The following is a 23,203-nucleotide window of genomic DNA, read 5'->3' on the forward strand; positions in this document are numbered from 1 at the left end:
GGCCCTTTAAGTTTATTCAGGTGAGTTTGCGGTGCAGGTGCATATACTACATCCCCATAATCCATGATTGGCATCAGCATTTGCTGTACAATCTTTTCCTTTACTGTAGGGCTGAGGCAGATGAAGGGGACTCACTCCAAACGCTGTATTACTCCCGCTGGACCCAAGGACCTACTCGTGGGACAAAATGGTGTAAGCCTCTGCAATCAAAGGACTGAATAAAGTGGCGGAGCAGAGTAAAAATCTAAAACATTTATTAAAACTTGGCATAAGCAACGCATTTATTGGTAGTATAACACGGTTTCATCAGGCTATATGCATCAAACACACTCGGCAACATTTAACATATGTTCAGTCCAGTCAGATAATCTGTACAGGTGAGGGCCGCCACTGCCCTCAATGATGTCACTGTATTCCTAAAGTTCATTTAATTTAGAGATCCTAAAATATAAAAATAAAACATTTCATATAGATCCATAAGAATACAGTTTGATGCTAGTTGTAACAACATTGAGACGCATGAAAAATAACATATAAAATTGCATATATGAAACAATTTATCCATACAATAAATTGGTATAAATACATATTGGTTAGAATATCAAAACTTGTTGCATATATATAAATAAAGATCAATAGTTATCCGGCCTGCCTTTGTAGCACACGTTTTGTGCTTTCCTCCATGTGAGTAGTATTTCACCAGCCACTTATCCCATGACTGACGTGGTCTTCTACCCTATGAGTCGCCTTCTCCTTCTTTTGTTGTTACTAATAATAAAAATAATAATAAAGGTGAGTTTGGACAGGGGAAATAGTATGTGTGTATTGTCAAATTGCCACCCTTATGTGAAATCCGACTTCGGTCTAGTTTGTAATATTTTTTATTTATTCTTACTTATTTCCTGCATAAATTGTAAGACGGTACAAAATGACCCAATTTTCTTCTATTCTTCAGTTAGAAATGTTTATGGACTCAAACAAGAGTCCTAAGTTCTGTGTTTCAAATATTTAGGAAATAAAATTCCCATTATATAATATTTTTCTTATTGATTTTAAAAGTGTCTGAGTTAATCAGAACTGCCATTTGAATAACAAAATAAAAATTCTAAAATGGCAACATCTTATTAAATACCTGTTAAACTGACATTTATGCTATAACTCTGCCACTTTAAGGAGATTGTACTGTTTCAGTTTTATTACAGCTAACAGAATCAAGGAGGATGGTACATTTTAGAGGTTGCTCACAAACAGATAAGTTTAAATATAAGCTACAGTTTGCTGTACTTTTATTCATGGTTGGGCAACTGGTGGTCTGAAGGCACAAGGATTATTGCAGCCTCCATGAAAAAAGTAAAACTAAGATTGTGTGCCATAGTTTTTGGTCTCTCAAGAATAAGTTGAACAAAAAATGTGGTGTTTGGGGATTTGTACTGGGGGGCAAACAAGGTGGCACAAGAGCTCAATTGGGGGGGTGCAGGCTAGCGCTGCAACTAACTATTATTTTCATAATCGATTAATTGGCCGATTATTTTTTCGATTAATCGACTAATCGGATAAAAAATAAATACATTTTTCCTATATTTAAAGTAAAATCCTCATACTGAGTGTTATAAATATAAACTTAAGACTAAAACTTTACAACTTTACATTAACACAACTGTTGGTCCAATTTTTTAACCAGCAGAACACATTTTTATAATTAAGCATAACAAAATCACAAACTGTTTGAAAAGAGGTAGAACTAGTAATAGGTAGACTACAACTGTTTATAACATTCTGTTATTCACTATTTCAGAAACTGTGCATTGAAATGCAAAAATTTCAACGTATCCACATGCTGTCGGCATTCAGCAATGTCTGGCAGACATGATCGCTACAGCGGATCATGTCTGTCCGACAGTTAGTAAATCAGCCCCTATATATTAGTAACAGGACACAGCCTTACACATTTATCTATAGAGAACATATAATCAGCAATAGCAAGCGATCCACTACAAATTGTGTAAACAGGTAAGAGTAACATCAATTCATATAACAAATGCCATCAATCTAGGGCTAGGTGTAAATAACAAGCTTGGCACTATATCGTTCAAAGCATAGTCCCAAAACACCTGATTTAATATAAACAATCCAAATTATGACTCCATTTTTATTTCTGTTGTAAACTTAAAAAGAAACTTAGTGTCCTGAAAAAGTGAAATGTCTGTAGATGTCCATTAGGCTAAAAAAGGCATAACCATAAAACACAATACCATGTGCAGGAGCTCATTTGAGTTAAAGGGACACTATACCCAAACATTTTCTTTCATGATTAAGGTAGAGAATATAATTTTAAACAACATTCCAATTTACTTCTATTACCTAATTTGCTTCATTCTTTAGATATACTTTAATGAAGAAATAGCAATGCACACCGTGAACCAATCACAGGAGGCATCTATGTGCAGCTACCAATCAGCAGCTACTAAGCATATCTAGATATGCTTTTCAGCAAAGAATATCAAAAGAGTGAAGTAAATTAGAAAGTTGTTTATAATTGTATGCTCTTTCTAAATCATGAAATAAAAATTTGGGTTTCATGTCCCTTTTAAGAAGCTGTTGCCATGCACAGTCCAACTAATTGCAAACCAACTAATCGATTATGAGATTCGTTGACAACTATTTTCATAATCGATTTATTATCGATTATGCCAGTTAGTTGTTGCAGCTCTAGTGGGGGCACAGACATATGTTATCCTACAACCTAACTAAATTTGGCCCTGCGCTACTGGAAATTTTTATGAAATATATTTTTATTTATGTATTTAATTGCCATACATTTATAATATGTGGTCCTTTAATGGGACATTAAACTTCTTGGTACAACTACAATAGCATGGTCACTTGCTATGCTGTTTTTCCTCGTATGCCTGCAGCTCTCTTCAAATCCATTCTCCTATTTTAACCCTGTACAAGTGATGGTTAGTAAAGTTCTGCACTTTCACAAAGGTTACCTCCATCTTGTAGTTTAAAAATTCTCACACCTTGTCACAGAAGCACTGCACATTCACAACTCATTTATATTGTCTTCTTGACAAGCCGTATCATGCACTTCAGTTGAGCGTGCACAATACAGAGCGGAAGCTGCACATTTTTACTGTAGTTCCATTGCTCTATATTATTCCTGACAGCTTATTTTATATTTGTTATGCAACTTTTAAAGTGTGTAAATTAACTGTAAAAATGCAAAGCTTCCTCTTTCTTTTGTTCAAGCTAAGTGAAAATGTAAGGTAGAGCGGCAGTCAAAAAGCCGGTAATATTACTGATCTGTGAAATTGCACTGTACGTGTGGTGCAAGATGGTGATACTCTTTATAGTGGACAGTGTCAACTGGCTTCTTTAATGAGCTGAAATTACAATACACAAATCATGATATTTCCTCTGTCCTTTTTAATGTTAGTTTAGAAAAATTTAATACTTTATTTGTAAACCGTATATTTCTTCTTGTATTTAGGTAACATATATACTACACCCATTGGATATATTGAATCCTGCTTCAAAGCAAAAAATGGCACTCCTAGGCAGCCCACTATCTGTAGCTTGTCACGTGGCTGCTTAAAGATAAGCAAAAGTGTCTTCAACAACCCTGAACATTCTCTAATAGGATTAGAACAATTCTCACATGTGTGGTAAGTGTATTGTCAAAGGTGCGGCAATATTCTGTTTGTCAACCCCAGTTGCTATTTCTTCATACTCCTAATCACTCTTTACTTCCTATGCTGCTTCTATATTGCTGTCTTATACACTCCATGACTGTATTTCTTTGTTAATTACATTTTTATTGTCACTCCATCCTTACCATCATGCAGACATCAAATTATTTTAATGAAATATGTAATAAAATACATTCGGCTAGATTACGAGTTGTGCGTTAGGGTTAAAAAGCAGTGTTAAGGGGTCCTAACGCTGCTTTTTAACGCCCGCTGGTATTACGAGTCTTGAAATGACAGGCTCACTGCTCACTTTTATTGTCCAGACTCGTTAATACCGCAAATCCACTTACGTAAATTGCGTATCCTATATTTTCAATGGGACTTGCATAACGCCGGTATTACGAGTCTGCAAAAAAGTGAGCGGTACAGCCTCTCCTGTCAAGACTGGTACCGCATTTTAAAGTCAGTAGTTAAGAGTTTTATGGGCTAACGCCGTAACATAAAATTCTTAACTAAAGTGCTTAAAAGTACACTAACACCCATAAACTACCTATTAACCACTAAACCGAGGCCCCCCACATCGTAAACACACACAAAAAAATTAACCCCTAATCTGCCGAACCGGACATCGCCGCCACTATAAAATATATATTAACCCCTAAACCGCCGCACTCCCGCATCGCAAACACTAGTTTAATTTTATTAACCCCTAATCTGCTGTCCCCAATGTCGCCGCAACTATATTAAATGTATTAAGCCCTAAATCTAAGTCTAACCCTAACACCCCCCTAACTTAAATATAATTTAAATAAATCTAAATAAAATTACTATCATTCACTAAATTATTCCTATTTAAAACTAAATACTTACCTATAAATAAACCCTAAGATAGCTACAATATAACTAATAGTTACTTTGTAGTTAGTTTAGGATTTATTTTTATTTTACAGGAAACTTTGTATTTATTTTAACTAGGTACAATAGTTATTAACTATTTAATAGCTACCTAGCTAAAATAAATACAAATTTACCTGTAAAATAAATCCTAACCTAAGTTAAAATTACACCTAACACTACACTATAATTAAATTAATTACCTAAACTAACTACAATTAAATACAATTGAAAAAATTATCTAAAGTACGAAAAAAACAACAACAACTAAATTACAGAAAATAATAAAATAATTACGTAAGTAACTAATTACACCTAATCTAATCCCCTAATAAAATAAAAAAAGCCCCCTAAAATAATAAAAATCCCTACCCTATACTAAATTACAAATAGCCCTTAAAAGGACCTTTTGCGGGTCATTGCCCCAAAGTAATCAGCTCTATTACCTGTAAAAAAAAATTACAATACCACCACACACCCAACCCTACTCTAAAACCCACCCAATCCCCCCTTAATAAAACCTAACACTAACCCCTTGAAGATCACCCTACCTTGAGAAGTCTTCACCCAGCCGGGCCGAAGTACTCAACGAAGCCAGGCGAAGTGGTCCTCCAGACGGGCAGAAATCTTCATCGAAGCCGGCCAGAAGAAGTCTTCATCCAGACGGCATCTTCTATCTTCATCCATCCGGCCCGGAGCGGCTCCATCTTCAAGACATCCGACACGGAGCATCCTCTTCCGACGAAGTCCAACGGAATTAAGGTAGAAAAAATCCTATTGGCTGATGCAATCAGCCAATAGGATTGAGCTCGCATTCTATTGGCTGATCCAATCAGCCAATAGAATGCAAGCTCAATCCTATTGGCTGATTGCATCAGCCAATAGGATTTTTCCTACCTTAATTCCTATTGGCTGATAGAATTCTATCAGCCAATAGGAATTCAAGGGACGCCATCTTGGATGACGTCATTTAAAGGAACCTTCATTCTTCAGCTGGACTTTGTTGGAAGAGGATGCTCCGCGTCGGATGTCTTGAAGATGGAGCCACTCCGCGCCAGATGGATGAAAATAGAAGATGCCGTCTGGATGAAGACTTCTGCCCGTCTGGAGAACTTCTTCTTGCCGGCTTCGATGAAGACTTCTGCCCGTCTGGAGGACCACTTCGCCCGGCTTCGTTGAGGACTTCGGCCCGGCAGGGTGAAGACTTCTCAAGGTAGGGTGATCTTCAAGGGGTTAATGTTAGGTTTTATTAAGGGGGGATTGGGTGGGTTTTAGAGTAGGGTTGGGTGTGTGGGTGGTGGGTTTTAATGTTGGGGGGTATTGTATTTTTTTTTACAGGTAAAAGAGCTGATTACTTTGGGGCAATGCCCCGCAAAAGTCCCTTTTAAGGACTATTTGTAATTTAGTATAGGGTAGGGATTTTTATTATTTTGGGGGGCTTTTTTATTTTATTAGGGGGATTAATTAGGTGTAATTAGTTTAAAAAACTTGTAATTATTTTATTATTTTCTGTAATTTAGTGGGTTTTTTTTTCGTACTTTAGATCATTTTTTTCTATTGTATTTACTTGTATTTAGTTTAGGTAATTAATTTAATTATAGTGTAGTGTTAGGTGTAATTGTAACTTAGGTTATGATTTATTTTACAGGTAAATTTGAATTTATTTTAACTAGCTAGTTTTTAAATAGTTAATAACTATTTAATAACTATTGTACCTAGTTAAAATAAATACAAAGTTGCCTATAAAATAAAAATAAACCCTAAGCTAGCTACAATGTAACTATTAGTTATATTGTAGCTAGCTTAGGGTTTATTTTATAGGTAAGTATTTAGTTATAATAGGAATAATTTAGTTAATGATATGGATATTTAGTTAGATTTATTTAAATTATATTTAAGTTATGGGGGTGTTAGGGTTAGACTTAGGTTTAGGGGTTAATAACTTTAATATAGTGGCGGTGACGTTGGGAGTGGCAGATTAGGGGTTAATAAGTGTAGATTGGGGGCGGCAGAGTAGGGGTTCATAAATATAATGTAGGTGTCTGTGATGTTGGGGGCAGCAGATTAGGGGTTCATAAGTATAATGTAGGTGGCGACTTTGTCCGGAGCTGCAGATTAGGGGTTAATAATATAACGTAGATTGCGGCGATGTAGGGGGCGGCAGATTAGGGGTTAATAAGTGTAAGATTAGGGGTGTTTAGACTCAGGGTTCATGTTAGGGTGTTAGGTGTAGACATAAAAGTATTTCCCCATAGGAATCAATGGGGCTGCGTTAGGAGCTTTTCGCTGCTTTTTTGCAGGTGTTAGTTTTTTTTTCAGCCGGCTCAGCCCCATTGATCCCTATGGAGAAATCGTGCACAAGCACGTTTTACCTGCTTACCGCTAACGTAAGCAGCGCTGGTATTGAGGTGAGATGTGGAGCTAAATTTTGCTCTCTGCTCACTTTTTTGCTGCTAACGCCGGGTTTGTAAGAACCTGTAATACCAGCGTTGTCTTAAGTGAGCAGTGAGAATAAAATGCTTGTTAACACGGCACAGCCTTACCGACAAAACTCGTAATCTAGGCGATTATTATTGGGTCTGAGGAGAGTGCTTTGGTTGCAGGTGGTTGTATTTAGGTAAAGGGACACTAAACCCAAAATTTTTCTTTCATGATTCAGATAGATAATACAAATTTAAACAACATCCAATTTACTTCTTTTATTTATTTTGCTTTGTTTTTTAGATATCCTTAGTTGAAGAAAAAGCAATGCACATGAGGGAGCCAATCACATGAAGCTTCTATGTGCAGCAATCAATCAGCAGCTACTGAGCCTATCTAGATATGCTTTTCAGCAAAGAATATTAAGAGAATAAAACAAATTAGATAATAGAAATAAATTAGAAAGTTGTTTAAAATTGCATGCTCTTTCTAAATCATGAAAGAAAAATTGTGGGTTTCATGTCCCTTTAAGCTATTATTTGTGCCTTACCATTCCAGGCTACTACGTGATTTGTCAACATATGGGCTCAAAGTAATAACAGCAGAAACTCATATTCCTATTCTTGATTCTTTTGTCAAAATGTAAATTTCGGCTGCTCAGGTATTGAGTGATACTTTTGGGCCTAGCCCAGACTGTGAATAGCCCCAGATAATTATCCCTCTTCTACCAAACTTTACTGTAGGCATTATGCAGTCCAGTAAATAGCATTCTCCTGGCATCTGCCACACCCAGATTTTCCCATCAGACTGTCAGATAGTGAAGTTCATCACTCCAGAGAACACGTTTCCACTGCTCGAGAGTCAGCATGCTTTACACTACTCTAGCCAACATTTGGTATTATGCATTTTGATGTGATGCTTGTTTATGTATGTAAGTAATGCAACAGATGATAGTCAATTTTCTTTCTAATGACACAGTGAGTCCACGGATCATCATTAATTACTGTTTGGAATATCACTCCTGGCCAGCAGGAGGAGGCAAAGAGCACCACAGCAGAGCTGTTAAGTATCACTTCCCTTCTCACCAACCCCAGTCATTCTCTTTTCCTCTAGTGCAAGAAGGAGGTGAAGTAATTAGGTGTCCTGATTAAGATTCAGATTTTTTTATTTTGAAGTCAGGGCAAGATTGCTCTGATCTTCCATCACAGTTTATAGCTGTAATCCACATTAGTCTCTTCAGCAGGGCTGTGGTAGCTTTAAAGCAGTTAGGAACTTGTAAAGTGGGCTTTGCTTCGTTTTTCTTACATGTTGCTGCCCTGGTATAGAAAGCCTGAGTAAGTTTACTCCGTCTTTCTCTTTACACAGGTCTCTATGAGGAGTGGCATCCTCTCATACTTTGTGAGTCGTCTGACTGCCGGACGGCTAGAATGCAGGTAAGTGCCTTTGTTCTACTGGGGCTAGAAGGCTGACACTGATGGGGTTAAGGACCCTCTGCTGTTAGTGGGACAAATCCTGAGGGATACTTAGGGCAGTATGCAGGCACATTAGTCATGTGACTTGGTTAATTTCCTTCATAGTAAGGAAAGGGGTTAACCACCTTGGGGCTTAAATTTAATTTTAGTACTGTAATCTGTACTTGGTCAGCTTCCTCTGGTTATGATACTGAGAAGAGAGCGCATAGGGCGCCATTTCTAAGGAGCTGCATAGCTGAGAACATACATTGCTTTATGAGGAGCAATTTCTCTGATTTGAGGTATTCTATTCCGTTTCTTTAGGAAGCGGTGCAATGCTTTTTTTTATTACTTTTATTTATTTCTGTACCCTGCACAATGTTTACTAATCTTTAGGCTGTAGTATGCCTTTTGTGCGTCAAGATGAAGCGTGATGTTTGCGCCTCCTTCTTCTCGGGTAGGAGAAGCTCCATCTTGGACTGCAGTTTCGATGACTCAACCTCATTCTCCGACCAAGAGCGGAGCGTCGTTTCTATCTAAACGGTCTTTGAGAGTGGATAGTGTTGTGAGGTAGAGTCAAGCACAAAATTAGGCTCTTCACTGTAATTATGCAAACGGTGTGGTTTATCATGTTTTTTTACTACAATCTGTGTAAATAAATAGAGGGAAAATGTCTCCTTTAATTATCTCCATTACTCTCAAGGATTCCAAGGGAAAAGAACTTGTCTTTAAATCCTTTTCTTTGCTCTGGTGTGATACACAACTGTAATTTTCTGCTTGTTACACAGACCGAATACTTATGTCTTAATTGTATTAGAGGTCCTTAACATAAGGAAATATTAGCATCATTCTTTAAAAAGTTTTTTGCTTTCAATGGAACAGAGGTCTGTTCCTAAGTGTATTTATATTTCCAGCAAGTCTATATAAATTTAAAGTGACAGGGTGATTTTAAATAATTTTAAATATTTTAATTATTTCCAAAATTTATTTTAGCCTCTTGTCTCCCTGGATGATGCTGTCTGAGGAGAAGCTGTGGCATTAGCCTAAACGTCCTAAGTCCTTTTTATGGCGTCACATGCAGTGCCCTGCAGTTCCTCTCAGTCTCCTGGAGGAGTTATTTGTTGCAGAATTGTCTGCCCAGGTGACTTCTGGTATCTGTGGCATTATCTTAAAGGGAAATCTCTAGAGGAAATTTAATTAATCAGATAGTAAGGTTTCTGCTCCGCTCGCTACTATACATATTGCCTTCCTTATAGTCTGATAATGAGGATAGTCGGTAGCATCTGAGAGTTAAAACTTTCGGACAGTATAATTCCTTCATCTGGTGCTGAAGTAGTTCTCTTCATATTCAAGCCTGTACATCTTTGGGTATTATTTAGGATGGCTTCTTGATAGACTTCGACTTTCCTGTCGTAGTCAATCCTCTAGAATCTAGTAACTTTTATATAAACTAGGATTCATTTGTAATATTTCTCCTTTTCTCGACTATGCTAGGACAATTTTCTCAGGTTCGGGAGAAGTCAAGGAATATTTTTTCCCCATCTCCTGTCTGTAATAAACTGTCTCCTTTAATTATCATTCCGCATGGTAGAGGCCTCTATTATTCTGAATAAAATGATGCTCCTTTAAGGATGGAGACCTTTATGGACAAGTGAGGTATCCTCTGATGCGACGCCTGCTCTGATTCCACAGGAGCCGGTGCGGTAGCTCAGTTGGTAAATGCCCTGACTACAAAAAAAATCCTGTTTAAAAGATCCAAGGTCAAACAATATAGGCTAGAAGGAGCGCTGAGAAAACCTCTATTAGGAGTCTCTGCTCAGTAGAGTCAAAGAGGATTCTGGGATTTTAAGCTTTAAAAATGTACATATTTATTATAACAAAAGTTTAAAACAACAGTATTGATCAATGGTCAATTGAGAACCTCTAAATTGCATCTATATACATGGTTTATATCAGGTTACAAATGTTAATCACAAGATGTGCTCGTGAAAAAATATATAATCAATAAAAAACTATAATCAAAAAACAAAAAATGTAAAAAATATATATATAATAAAATGGGTATAAAAAATGAGTGCAATTACTCCAAAACACATGAGAAAAAACAGATATTAGGTGTACACCTTTAAAATCTTAGTGTTCAATTCCTTGTGGGTGGTATTTGTGAGAGATGTGAAAATTCCAAAAGTTGTATATATATACGTGATGAAAAGTTAATTAAGAATAGTTCCTGTGTTGAAATCCAAAATCTTCTAAGTGATGATGTATGTCCGAGTATATCCTATATTGGGATGTTATTAATGGTGATTGGCTCCTAGTGTTCCTAATATTCCATTATTCGGAAGATATCTTCATTAACCTAAATAAAAGAAAAGATCCAGTAGGATTGAAACACGTAGACTAAACTGGTATTACGGCTCAGGTCCCTATCCGGTGAGTTTATTACCATTTTTAGCCACTTGTGAAAGCTTTATTGCACTATATATTTTTACTTTATTTAGGTTAATGAAGATATCTTCCGAATAATGGGATATTAGGAACACTAGGAGCCAATCGCCATTAATAACATCCCAATATAGGATATACTCGGGCATACATCATCACTTAGAAGATTTTGGATTTCAACACAGGAACTATTCTTAATTAACTTTTCATCACGTATATATATACAACTTTTGGAATTTTCACATCTCTCACAAATACCACCCACAAGGAATTGAACACTAAGATTTTAAAGGTGTACACCTAATATCTATTTTTTGATATTTTTATTTTTTGTTTTTTCTCACGTGTTTTGGAGTAATTGCACTCAATTTTTATACCCATTTTTTTATATATATATTTTTTACATTTTTTGTTTTTTGATTATAGTTTTTTATTGATTTATATATTTTTTCACGAGCACATCTTGTGATTAACTTTTGTAACCTGATATAAACCATGTATACAGATGCAATTTAGAGGTTCTCAATTGACCATTGATCAATACTGTTGTTTTAAACTTTTGTTATAATAAATATGTACATTTTTAAAGCTTAAAATCCCAGAATCCTCTTTGACTCTACTGAGCAGAGACTCCTAATAGAGGTTTTCTCAGCGCTCCTTCTAGCCTATATTGTTTGTCCATTTATAAGATCTGGTCGAGATCTTGCATATAGGAGCAAAGTAGTATTACTCTTTGGCGCTGGAGACTTACATACTTGTTAAAAGATCCAAGGTCACAGGTTCAAATCCCGGCAGGGCAGACTCAGCAAAGGGCTGTTAGGCCAATTTTTTATTTCTCTTTGTAATTTTCGATCCTTCGTATCTTTCTGAAATTCTTCCCCTTTGTCTTCCAAGCAAGAGTAGTTCTAGTCCTCTTGGATACCCCGTCAGTCTTGGATCAGGGGGAAGCAATTAAAGAAACCCACAGCTAACTCTCATTCAGCCTGTAGGGTTTACCCCCGAGCCAGGATCTTATCCTATGGGTGACAGTCTTTTTCAGTTTTTGTCCTGCCTAGATACGAAAGGTCCTAGATCCCTAAAGGGCTGTTAATATAGTATTCCAGGGTTACGGATTGGAATTCATCTCCTTCCTCCCAGGAGCTGGTTTCTCTCAAGATTATCTGTAGTCAGTTAAAAAGAGAGGCGTTCTTGAATTGTGTTCAGGATCTTCCTCCATGGGAGTGATTGTCCAGTTCCAGTTTTGAAACAGGGGTTAGTTTATTTTCCATTCTGTTAGTGGTCCAAAAAAGAGGGAACTTTTAGTTCTAATTTAGACCTGAAATGTTTTAACAGTTTCTCAGAGTATTGTCCTTCAAGATGGAGACTATTCGCTCCATTCTTCCTTGTTGCAGAGGGTCAGTTTCTAAGGACTTTAGACCTAAAGGATGCGTACTCTCAGGCTCCCATCAAGGGGTTCTTCTCAGATTCTGAGTTTTACTTTCTGGCCAACATTTTTCAGTTTGTGGTTCAACAATGGCTTTGCCACAGCTTCCAGAGTTTTTTCTCAATGGCAAGCCAGCTAGTTTGGTATAGTGGTTAGCTCAGTGGCTTCACTACCTGGAGGTTGAGAGTTTGAATCCCACTGTGGGTGCTGCGAGTTCTTTGTGCATTGCCTTAACTGGCATTTATATCCAGTTTATTTATATCCAGGATTTGCAGTGGCAGCCTGCCTGGACGACCTATTGGTTTAGGAGCCATCCTCCATCAAGCAAAATCTAATTCGGAGGTTTTTGTTGTCTTTCTTTGTTCCACAATTGGAAGTGGAGCTGGAAAATAAGTCCTTAGTCTCAGCTACAGGGTAGTCTGCGTAGGGACTATAATTGTTTCCCTATCGATGAAAATCCTTCCTCTTGCCTCTCTATTCAGTCTACTGTTCGGCATCTGCGGTTCAGTGTATTGAGTTAATTGGTCTGATGGTGCTTCTATGGACATCATTCATTGTTTGATTTCGTTTGAGAGCTCTGCAGTTGTGCATGCTCAGTCAGTGGATATTCGAATTGTCTCAGAATAGGTCTGGATCAGTTGACAAGAGTCGCTTCCCGTGGTGGTTTTTCAGAAAGTTTGGTCTCAGGACACATGCTTCGGAGACCTTCCTGGGAGTTTGTGATTACGAACGCCAGCCTGCTGGGCTGGGGAGGAGTATGGGACTCGTTGAGGGCGCAGGGACGTTGGTCCTGTGAGAAGTCTACTCTTTCATCATTTTGGAGTTGAGAGCGATTTACAATGCTCGGATAGTTTGGCTTCAGTTGTCTTAGCCCAGTTTAGCGGTTCTTAGTTTGAATATAGCCTTTGTGGATTATATCTATTCTCTCTGAATTCCTTAGTCACGTAGGAAGTGTTTCAGATTTTTTTTTGTGGGCAGCTGCTCACAGTTCTGTCTATCGGTCATCCACTTTTCTGGGACCTCCATCCGGAAGTGTTCTTCAGGTTACCAACCAATTGGGCTGACCAGACTTGGCGTCTCGTCAGAACACCTAGTTCCCTAGTTCGGTCGAGGTCTAGAGATCTTCATGCCTTTCTGATAGAAACTCTGGCAGTTCTTTGGAACTTCAGGTTGACTTAACCTTTTCCTCGGTTTGTTCTTCCATGAGTCTTCCTTCAGATCAAGTAGGAGAGAGCATTGGCTTTTGGTTGGCCTCACAAGACCTGATAGGCGGATCTAGTAGAGATGTCATCTCTACCTTCGTGGAATTTTCATCCGATTTTCATTTTTCTGAAGCTGGTGCTTGGAGATTGAACGATTGAATTTAGCTGAGCGTGATTTTTTCCGAATTGGTCATTGTGACCATGATTCAGGCTCGTAGTTTATCTCTAAATATATTTATTATAAGATATGGAATGATCCCTAGGATTTTATTTTTCTCCAGGAAGGCCTTGAGAAGGGCTTATCGGTTGGTACCCTCAAGGGTCAGATTGTGGCTCTTTCCATACTTCAGCATAAGCGTCTGGTGGTCGGGCCGGTTGTACAATCCTTCTCAGGTCCAGGTCAAAATCAGGCCTGTGTTTAAGTCGGTTGCTTCTCCTTGGAGTCTTAACCTTGTTCTTAAAGTTTTCTCCAGGCTCCATTTGAGACTATGCATTCCATAGATATCTTGGAAAGTTTTATTTCTTTCTGCGATTTTCTTCTGCTCGGAGAGTTCCGGTCTCTCAGCTTGGCAGTGTGGTTCTCCTTATCTTGTATTTCAGACAGATAAGGCAGTTCTTTGTTCCAAGTTTGGTTTTCTTCTTAGGGTTTCTTTCGGACAGAGGTTTTATTCAGGAAATAGTTTTCTCTCTGTCCTATTCCTTCTTCTCAGAAAGAACAACTGTTGCACATCTTAAATGTTGTGCAGACCCCTAACTTTTATCTACAATCTCAGGACTTTTGTCAGTCTTCTGCATTGTTGTTTTTCTGGATAAACAGAATTGCTGGAAAGCTACTACCGCTTTTCTTTTCTCTGGCTGAGAAGTGTTAATTCTAGGGCTTATGAGCCTGCTGGACAGCAGTCTCCTGAGAGATGTTCAGCCCCCTCCTCTATGGCGGTGTCTTCTTCTTGGGCCTTCAAGAAAGAAGCCTCTGTAGAACAATTTTTTCTATTTTCTATAAATTCAATACATTTACCATGGCTGGGGTTTCTTTTGGGAGAAAGGTTCTTCAAGCAGTGGTGCCTTCTGTTTAGGTTACCTGTCTTATCCCTCCCGTATCATCTGTGTCCTCTAGCTTGGGTATTGATTCCCAACAGTAATTGATGATGATCCATGGACTCACCGTGTCATTAGAAAGAAAACAAAATTTATGCTTACCTGATAAATTTATTTATTTCTTGACATGGTGAGTCCACGGCCGTCCCTGTTTTTCGAACAGGTTTTTTTTTTATACAAACCTCAGGCACCTCTGTACCTTGTGTTATTTCCTTTCTCTCCTTTTCCTTTGGTCGAATGACTGGGGTTGGTGGGAAGGGAGTGATACTTAACAGCTCTGCTGTGGTGCTCTTTGCCTCCTCCTGCTGGCCATGAATGATATTCCCAACAGTAATTGATGATGATCCATGGACTCACCGTGTCGAGAAATAAATAAATTTATCAGGTAAGCATAAATTTTTAGTATTTGCGAGTTACGCACTTCTGCACTTAGCTGCCCTGTTTTGTGAGGTTTGCATGGTCTATCACTTTGTGCCTGGGCGGCTATTGCTCACCCCAAGGCAGAACATACAGTGATCTGAGATGTTATCGCAGAAAATGCATCATGTCTGCAGAAAGAGCAGGACACATGCAGGAACTGTTAGTGCTTTAACTTTGCAGCACTGCTCCACATCAGGCTGTTCTCTTCAAAGAGTGCTGTGCTCTGGCTGCATTGTGTAAGTTTTCCTTACAACAGCGCATCCACAGCAAAGTGCTGTTTAAAGTGTACAGTCAAATATGCAGTAAAGCTGCAAAGCAGCAGCCCATTGATTAATTGGCTCTCAGATTGTTTTCAATCGCATTCCCTAGACTTTCCCAGTTTTTTTCTGAATATAAGCCATTCTTATGAGCAATGCACCCTTTTTATTATTACATTTCTATTCTAATTTATTCAAGAGACTTTTTACAATTTTTTTTGTCTGCAGCTAATTTGCAATCCAATTTTCAACTGCTGAAATATATTATAAAAAACTTAAAAAATTTAATTATTCTCCAGTTAATCAACACATTACATTTGAACTGGTGATTTAGTGTTACTGCCTAATTTAAAATTGATTTTTATTTAAAAATAACCCGCAGAACATTTTTCACTAAAAAAATCTCATCTCATAAAGAGAAAAAAAGTTCTGCCTCTGGGATTGCTCATACCGGTAGATGCTTCCACTTCACAATAATAGCTCTTGTATCTAACTATGGCAGATCTAGTAGGGTAGAAATTTCACAAACTGATTTTACGATAAAACAAGAAGTGATTTTTGCACATCCAGGGTACTTAAATTACAATTTATGCTGTACATATTTAATACAATTTATTCCTGTGTAATGTACATACAAATTTTACGTTTTTGATAAAATACGATTTTTGGTAAAGAATTTTGTTACTATTTTGATGCACCTTAACAGTACAATTATTATTTTTTCCTGCATATTTTTGTTTTTGATTAATCAATTTGTAAGATTTTATTGTGAACTTTTGTAATGTATGCATCTCCTCCCATATGAAAATGCAGTATACGCACCTAAGAGACAACCTGTTTTCAGGGTAAAAGTGGCTTTAGACCATTCCACCAGGGAAATAGAAGGACCAGCGTGAGCATTCTTTAATAATCTCACCAGCCCAGAGATCTTTAGAGCATTTCAGTACTACCCATTATACTGCCAATGTTTGTCTATGAAGATCTCATGGCTGTGTGCATGAATTTACGCACCTATTAGCAATGGTTGTGACTTAAACACCTGAACTCCATAGATAATAGGGGTGTTCACATACTTTTGGCCATATAGTATACTTTATGGATATACACTAAACATTCTATTCATCCGGTAAGCTAAATGGAGTAGATATAACAGTAGTATTCAGGTGGACTAGCTCGTCACCAAGAGGTCCTTCTCTGAGAACGGAGTCTTGAGGGAATTATTTTTTTGTTTTCTAACACTGCAATAGGTAGTGTCAATAGTAGATCTGACAACTGATTGCAGTCATCAGAAGCCTTTACCATACAGTGCTTTATCAACTGGCCTATATGTTTCACCCATTCCCTTTTATCACCTGTGTACTTTATAAGATTCAAGGCATAAGTAGCTAGAGTCCTACCATAATGGTGAAAATGTCCCTTCTTTAGCAATTATTTTGAATTCTTCTTTTACGTCCAGGTCTAGTTTTGCAAGGCCCAGTTTTTCATCCAAATATTCAGGCCCTGTATATGAAGGCTTAATCTCTGTAAATTGTACTTTCTGTTCCCATTTTATATACACTTTTGAAAGTTCTTAAATTATCTGCATCCTCATCCAAGTGTAGGATATCTTTTTTTGCATGGATGCATTTGAAAAGGCATTATATGGATCATGTTGCTTATAAATTAAACACCTCTTTAAAGAATAAACTTAGGGACCTTTCTCTGAAATTTTTTGATGATGATGATGATTTTTTTTTTTGTGTGACTGGGGAATTCAGTCATCTGTTGAACAGTTTGTTTTCTGTTTGCGCATCAACAGCAGCATTTCTCAGAGGGTGGCTCTAACAGATTTATGAAGCATAATTTTTTTCAGATGAAGTAAACCTTGTATGTCTGCTTTTCTAGGATTTTATTTGTTTTTCATAAAAATGGTCGTTTGAGCTGTAAAGCAAAAGTCCAACCACCAAGGCTGAATGGAGCAAAAACAGGGGTATTTTCCACAAGAAGTCCTCATCGCCCCAATGCAATAGGATTGACTTTAGCAAGACTGGAAAAAGTTGAAGGTAGTGTTTTATTATTATTTCTTATATGTAATTGCCTGTGATTGTCAGTGCTATTTAATTTTAGTTGAAACTGGAATGTGCATACGTTTCTCATAGAATTATAGCTATCCTAAAAAATGTTACATAGGTAATAACATTAAAGTAATGGTAAACGATGATAAACTGCTAAGGGCCAATTTAAAGCAGATACAAAATAAAGATTGACTTTTATCATTTTCCCTCTTTTGAATTTTGAAATGTTGGGAGGTATGACCTACGTCTCTTATGTTGAAATTCACAGGCTAGTGACCAAAATCTTGCAAAAAAAGGTTGTAGTTGTTTGTGTATCTTGCTTATAAATACAACATTTTTGGTTTTAATAACCTGAGTTGTTTTTTTCCTGCTTCTACATGCTGCTTACTAAGTGCAGAATAACGTGAATTTCCCTTTTTTGCATTTAAAGGGACACTGAACCCAAATTTTTTCTTTCGGGATTCAGATAGAGCATGCAATTGTAAGCAACTTTCTAATTTACTCCTATTATTAGGGATGCACCGAAATTTCGGCCGCAGAAAGTTTCGGCCGAAAATGGCATTTTTGGCTATTTTGGTTTTCGGTTATTTTGCCTGTTATTTTCGGTAAAATTATTGTGTAGCATGTTTCAAATTTGATGCTAGCCTAGAGCTGCTGTTTAAGTTTATTACTTGACTTACTGTTCTGCATATAATGCGTTTTCTAGGACTATACTTTATTTGGATAATTGGTAAAAAAAAAACCAACTTAAATATGATTCTGTTACATAGAACTAAATGAAGAATAATACAGTATATTGATATTTATAATTGTTTTAAGTAGGGATGCACCAAAATTTTGGTCACCGAAAATGGCATTTTTTGCCTGTTTTTTTTTTTCTTGGTAAAATTATTGTGTAGCATATTATTATTTTAAGATATTTTTGTCCAATTTCAGTGTGTTACTTTCAATAAAAGTGTGGGCTTTTTTTTATTGAATTATGCAAAAAAAAAAAAACCCCCAAAAATATTTGAAAATAATTTGAAAAAATACATTTTCTGTATCAGTTTCGGTTTTCGGCCAAGTGCATCCCGGATTTTCGGATTCGGTTTCGGTCCAGCATTTCCATTTCGGTGCATCACTACCTATTATCACATTTTCTTCATTCTCTTGGTATATTTATTTGAAACGCAAGAATGTAAGTTTAGATGCAGGACCATTTTCGGTGAATAACCTGGGTTATTCTTGCTGATTGGTGGATACATTCATCCACCAATAAAAAAGTGCTGTTCAGAGTACTGAACAAAAAAAGAAGCTTTGATGCCTTTTTTTTTTTCAAATAAAGATAGCAAGTGAACGAAGAAAAATTGATAATAGGAGTAAATTAGAAAGTTGCCTACAATTGCATGCTCTATCTGAATCACAAAAGAAAAAGAATTGGGTTCAGTGTCCCTTTAAGTGAGAACTTATTCTGTCATGAACATTACTTTTTTTTTTATTATATTAGTTTTTGTAATATCCATCAATTACAATTCTTTTTTCATTGTATGTCCTAAAAATTAAGAAAATCACTTTCTCGTTTATGACAATACATGTTTCTAGGTTGGAAGGAACTATAACCGCTAAGAAAAAAATGCTTTTTAAATTGTTAGAATTCATTTTCTTCCTAAAAGTAAATTTTTCCCCCTCAAAAGTGCACAAACATTTTCTTGTTTTATTATTGATCATTTTAGACAGCACTGCAACGATCTTAGTACAAATTGTTATCATGAATGACACTGTCTGCGTCTGTGAAAGGATCAGGAAACCTTTTGGTGTGAAACATGTTATGTCTTTTGCGAGTGTTGAATATTACAAGAATGCGTAAAGCTGACTTCATCTATGTTTTTGTGTCTTCTACCATGCAGCTGATGCTAATGTTCCTTGTCCCACTCCTCACTCTTTATGGAATATTTTTCATTCTGTCTCTGGTGTACATGTCTCATTAATTCCTACACCAGAAAGATATTGCAATGAATTGGGTTGTTTACTAATGTACAGGTGGCAATATTGTTTTTTTCACCTTTCATCAGTTTGAATTCTAGTAAAGGTTAAGTAGATAATAGTAACCTTTACTAAATCTGCTTACCTGAGCAGATCCTCTAAAAGTATTATATTTACAGATGGTAACCAAGTGTTCTACTTCATATAATTACAGTATAGTTATAGACAGAGAGACTGTACATAAACAACCTATTTGGTTGCTACAGGGTCCAAATGCTGCTACCTGGAAAAAAGCTCACTGCTGTAGCAAAAGGCAAAACTGGGAATCTATTATTGATAACCACTTGCTGAATGTAAACAATTCCATTGAAGGTGCGCTTTTATTCCATAATGTTCAAAAAATGAAAGACAGTTTACAGTATAATGTTATCCTCTTTACTTTGTTCCCAATTATCAATTTTGCCTGCTGAAATGTATTACATTGTTTACAGATAGCTTCTTTACCATTATTATGGCATTTGATATGGCTGTTTTTGCTTGTGGTGTCTCCATTTATTCTGAATATATCATTGGCAGTAGGCAGTAGTGCACTGCTGCTCCTTAGACTATTTAGGGGAACTCTTTAAAGGCAATTTGTAGTCAAATAATTACATGCTCTTATTTAATAGCATTAAAGGGTCTTCAAATGACATGTTGCATGTGTTCAACCGCTCCAAAGAGGTAAAACATGTAGTAGAAGTACTGTATGGGACACGCAGTGTACTGCTGGTCTCGAGTGAAAACTGACACTGATCTAATCAGCAGTGCTAGTCGCATAGAGCAAATCATTTTTCAACTATAATGGTTCTTTAACAAAGTACACCAAGAGAACAAAGCAAATATAATAGAAGTAAATTAGAATGTTGTTTAAAATTACATCTTCTGTCTGGAACATGAAACTTTAATTTTGAGTTTACTGTCCCTTTAAGTGTACATAGTTCTAAATGTGTGTTTTTAATGAATAAAACATCAAGCTTTGGCAAATAGCAGGAAAAGAACTGTATACTATAAACTGTGATTTCATAGATACACTGTTGATCTACAAACCATACTAACAGACTACTGATGTATTTGAAGTCATTCTTAAAAGGAAAATTACTAAAAGCCTTATACATGTTCACATTGTACAGACTATTTGCTTGAACTTTCTAAATCGAGACTTTTTATGCATAGATATTTAATGGTGGTATAGGAAGGCCTCTTTTTTTTCTTTTTTTGTCTATTTCACATGTGATACGTTACTATTTATTTCTTTTATAGGGGAGACATCCCCTTTTCAAATATCAATATTTTGCTGTGTCTATGAATAAATGTGTGTTTTACTATTAGCTTTCTAGCGCCCTCCTATTTTCTGTACAATATGTTCTAGTGTTTTCATTTGAAGGGAAGTGGATTTGGAGTGGCATTTTATGGTAATTTTAAACTTAGCGCTGACTTTCCCTTTTGCATTTTGCATGTTCAGATAGCCCAGGAGAGAATTGTAGTTTGAGAGCTGTTTATCTAGCTATGCATGTTCTGGATGTGAAGGAGACACACACACGCACACACACACACACACACACACACGCACACGCACACATACACACACACACACACACACACATACACACACGCACACATACACACACACACACACACACACACACACACATATATATAATGATAAAAAAAATGCTCCCACATGTTTTGTGTGAATTCTCTTCATGCTAGTGAGTTTTTACTCATCAGACCCTATATATTACCTAATGTAAAGTTGGCATTTGTTGTATTTCTTTTTTCTCTACAAGCAGATAAAAATTGAAATCTCATTAAAATATTTGTGTATATATATGTTTTTAGGTGGAACAATTTATTTATCTGGAATTGATATCATACATGGTACTCCAGTTCTTGACATAAAGCCTTATATTGCTGAGTACGACTCACCACAACCTTCACCTTTCTGTGTAGAAGAGCACCAGGAAAAAGAGAGACAACACATGAGGTACAATGACCCTGATCTTGTAAAGGCTGAGAAAGATGAGAAGTCAGAACAGGTGCAAACAATAGCATACCAGCCATCCAATGAAAACATGTTTAACATAGATGAAGCATCATCTGCAGTTGTAAGTACATCAGGCATTCGTGGAGAAACACAGGACGACAAAGAGAAAAGAATGGGTTTGATTGATGATCCAACTGCCAGCATTTCAGAAAACCAGTATTCCTTGCTAAATGATTCTTCAAGTGACTTTGCAAGCTTCAAGTCTGCCATTCAAGAGGCCACAAGTGTAAAAGGTGATGACTTAAGAATTGATTACACCGGTGGAAGTTTTGTTCCATCGTGGGTGAGAGATGCCCCCGTGTCCTCGTTAAAAGTGAGGTTCACTCCCCACTCAGAAATGGAACTAAAACAATTTAAAGCACAGTGTGATTCAGGTACAGTTTTAATTAAGTGATTTTTTTTAAAGTGTTTTTTTTTTTTTTTGTCCAGCTTCCATTTTGGTATACAGTAGAATATACAGTGTATATAGCTTTATCATATGGATGTAAATCAAACGGATTTTAACCAATTCTTTATAGATATTTATTCTGACTCTCCTGCAGACCCCAAAAGCTGTACATGATACAATGTCCCTATACATATGTTAATGTGTACCCTGTTGACTGTATCCAGCCTCTCCAATAGGGATGAATATAGCTTTAAATAATCAATACCACGTATGTTAACAAACCTCCAGATAGGTATTTCAGAGTGTTTAACATAGGTGCAATGTAAAAGACTTACTGTCTCTAGTACAATTGGCTTACACACATATACCTCTTGTCATTGGCTCACCAGATGTGTTTAGCTAGGAATCAATAGTACATCACTGCACTGGAACTGGGTTTAAAGGGACAGTCTAGTATAAATTAAACTTTCATTATTCAGATAGGACTTTTAATTTTAATCAACTTTCCAATTTACTTTTATCATCAAATTTGCTTTTTTCTCTTGGTATTCTTAGTTTAAACTAAACCTAGACAGACTCATATGCTAATTTCTAAGCCTTTGAGAGCTGCCTCTTATCACATGCTTTTTAAATCTCTTTTCAACACAAAGAGACAGAAAGTACATGTGGGCCATATAGATAACACTGTGTTCAGGCACAGGGGGTTATTTAAGATTTAGCACAAAACAATGCTAAATGTAAGTCAATAGATAAAAAACAGTCACAGTCATGGGATCAGGGGGCTGGAAGAAGGTTCCTAGAAACAAGGTAATCAGAGGTAAAAAGTATATTAATATAACTGTGTTGGTTATGCAAAACTTGGGAATGGGTAATAAAGGGATTATCTATCTTTTAAAACAATAACTATTCTATGGTAGACTGTCCCTTTAAACCCGGCAAAAGTTTTAAACATACTTAAAGGGATAGTATAGTCCAGTGCTAGACAATCCCGGGTGCCACTGGCGCCTTTTGAACTATTGTCTTGTCGCTCCGTCTCCTTGTGGCCATTGCCACAGACACAGTCGGCTGTCTTCCTGTGTTCATGGCCATTGCCATGGACGCGGCAGTTCCTTCTGGCGCACGGTGATGACGTCATCGCCGCATGCCGGGTCCTTCCGATGCCGGTCCGGATCAGCTTTCTTCTCCTTGGCAAGAATCTACACCTATGTAATTACCTTACTTATTTACATTGCCTCCCCAAATTTAGGTTTATATTTGTATTCCTGGGTGCTGTTTGAATTGCTGTCTCTTGATTGCCTTACTGTTGATGAACTCTGCTTGCGTTTGACCTTGCTCATGCTTAACCCCTGAACTGCTGGATTGTTTTACCCTTGCTGAACTTTGCTTGTCTCTGATTACTCTCTGCTTAAACCGCTT

General features: G+C 36.9%; 1 protein-coding gene across 1 annotated transcript in view; it reads left to right on the forward strand.

Annotated features, from left to right (window-relative positions):
* TRMO (tRNA methyltransferase O) overlaps positions 1-23,203 on the forward strand; it is a 56,122-nt gene that overhangs the window by 4,891 nt on the left and 28,028 nt on the right. Inside the window, exons 2-4 of the mRNA XM_053700633.1 lie at positions 3,494-3,668; positions 17,185-17,342; positions 21,195-21,773. Coding sequence (XP_053556608.1) covers positions 3,494-3,668; positions 17,185-17,342; positions 21,195-21,773 — 912 coding nt within the window. The remainder of the gene's footprint in view (positions 1-3,493; positions 3,669-17,184; positions 17,343-21,194; positions 21,774-23,203) is intronic.

This window comes from Bombina bombina, chromosome 2 (assembly GCF_027579735.1).
Source record: "Bombina bombina isolate aBomBom1 chromosome 2, aBomBom1.pri, whole genome shotgun sequence".
In the NCBI taxonomy this organism is placed as follows: domain Eukaryota; kingdom Metazoa; phylum Chordata; class Amphibia; order Anura; family Bombinatoridae; genus Bombina; species Bombina bombina.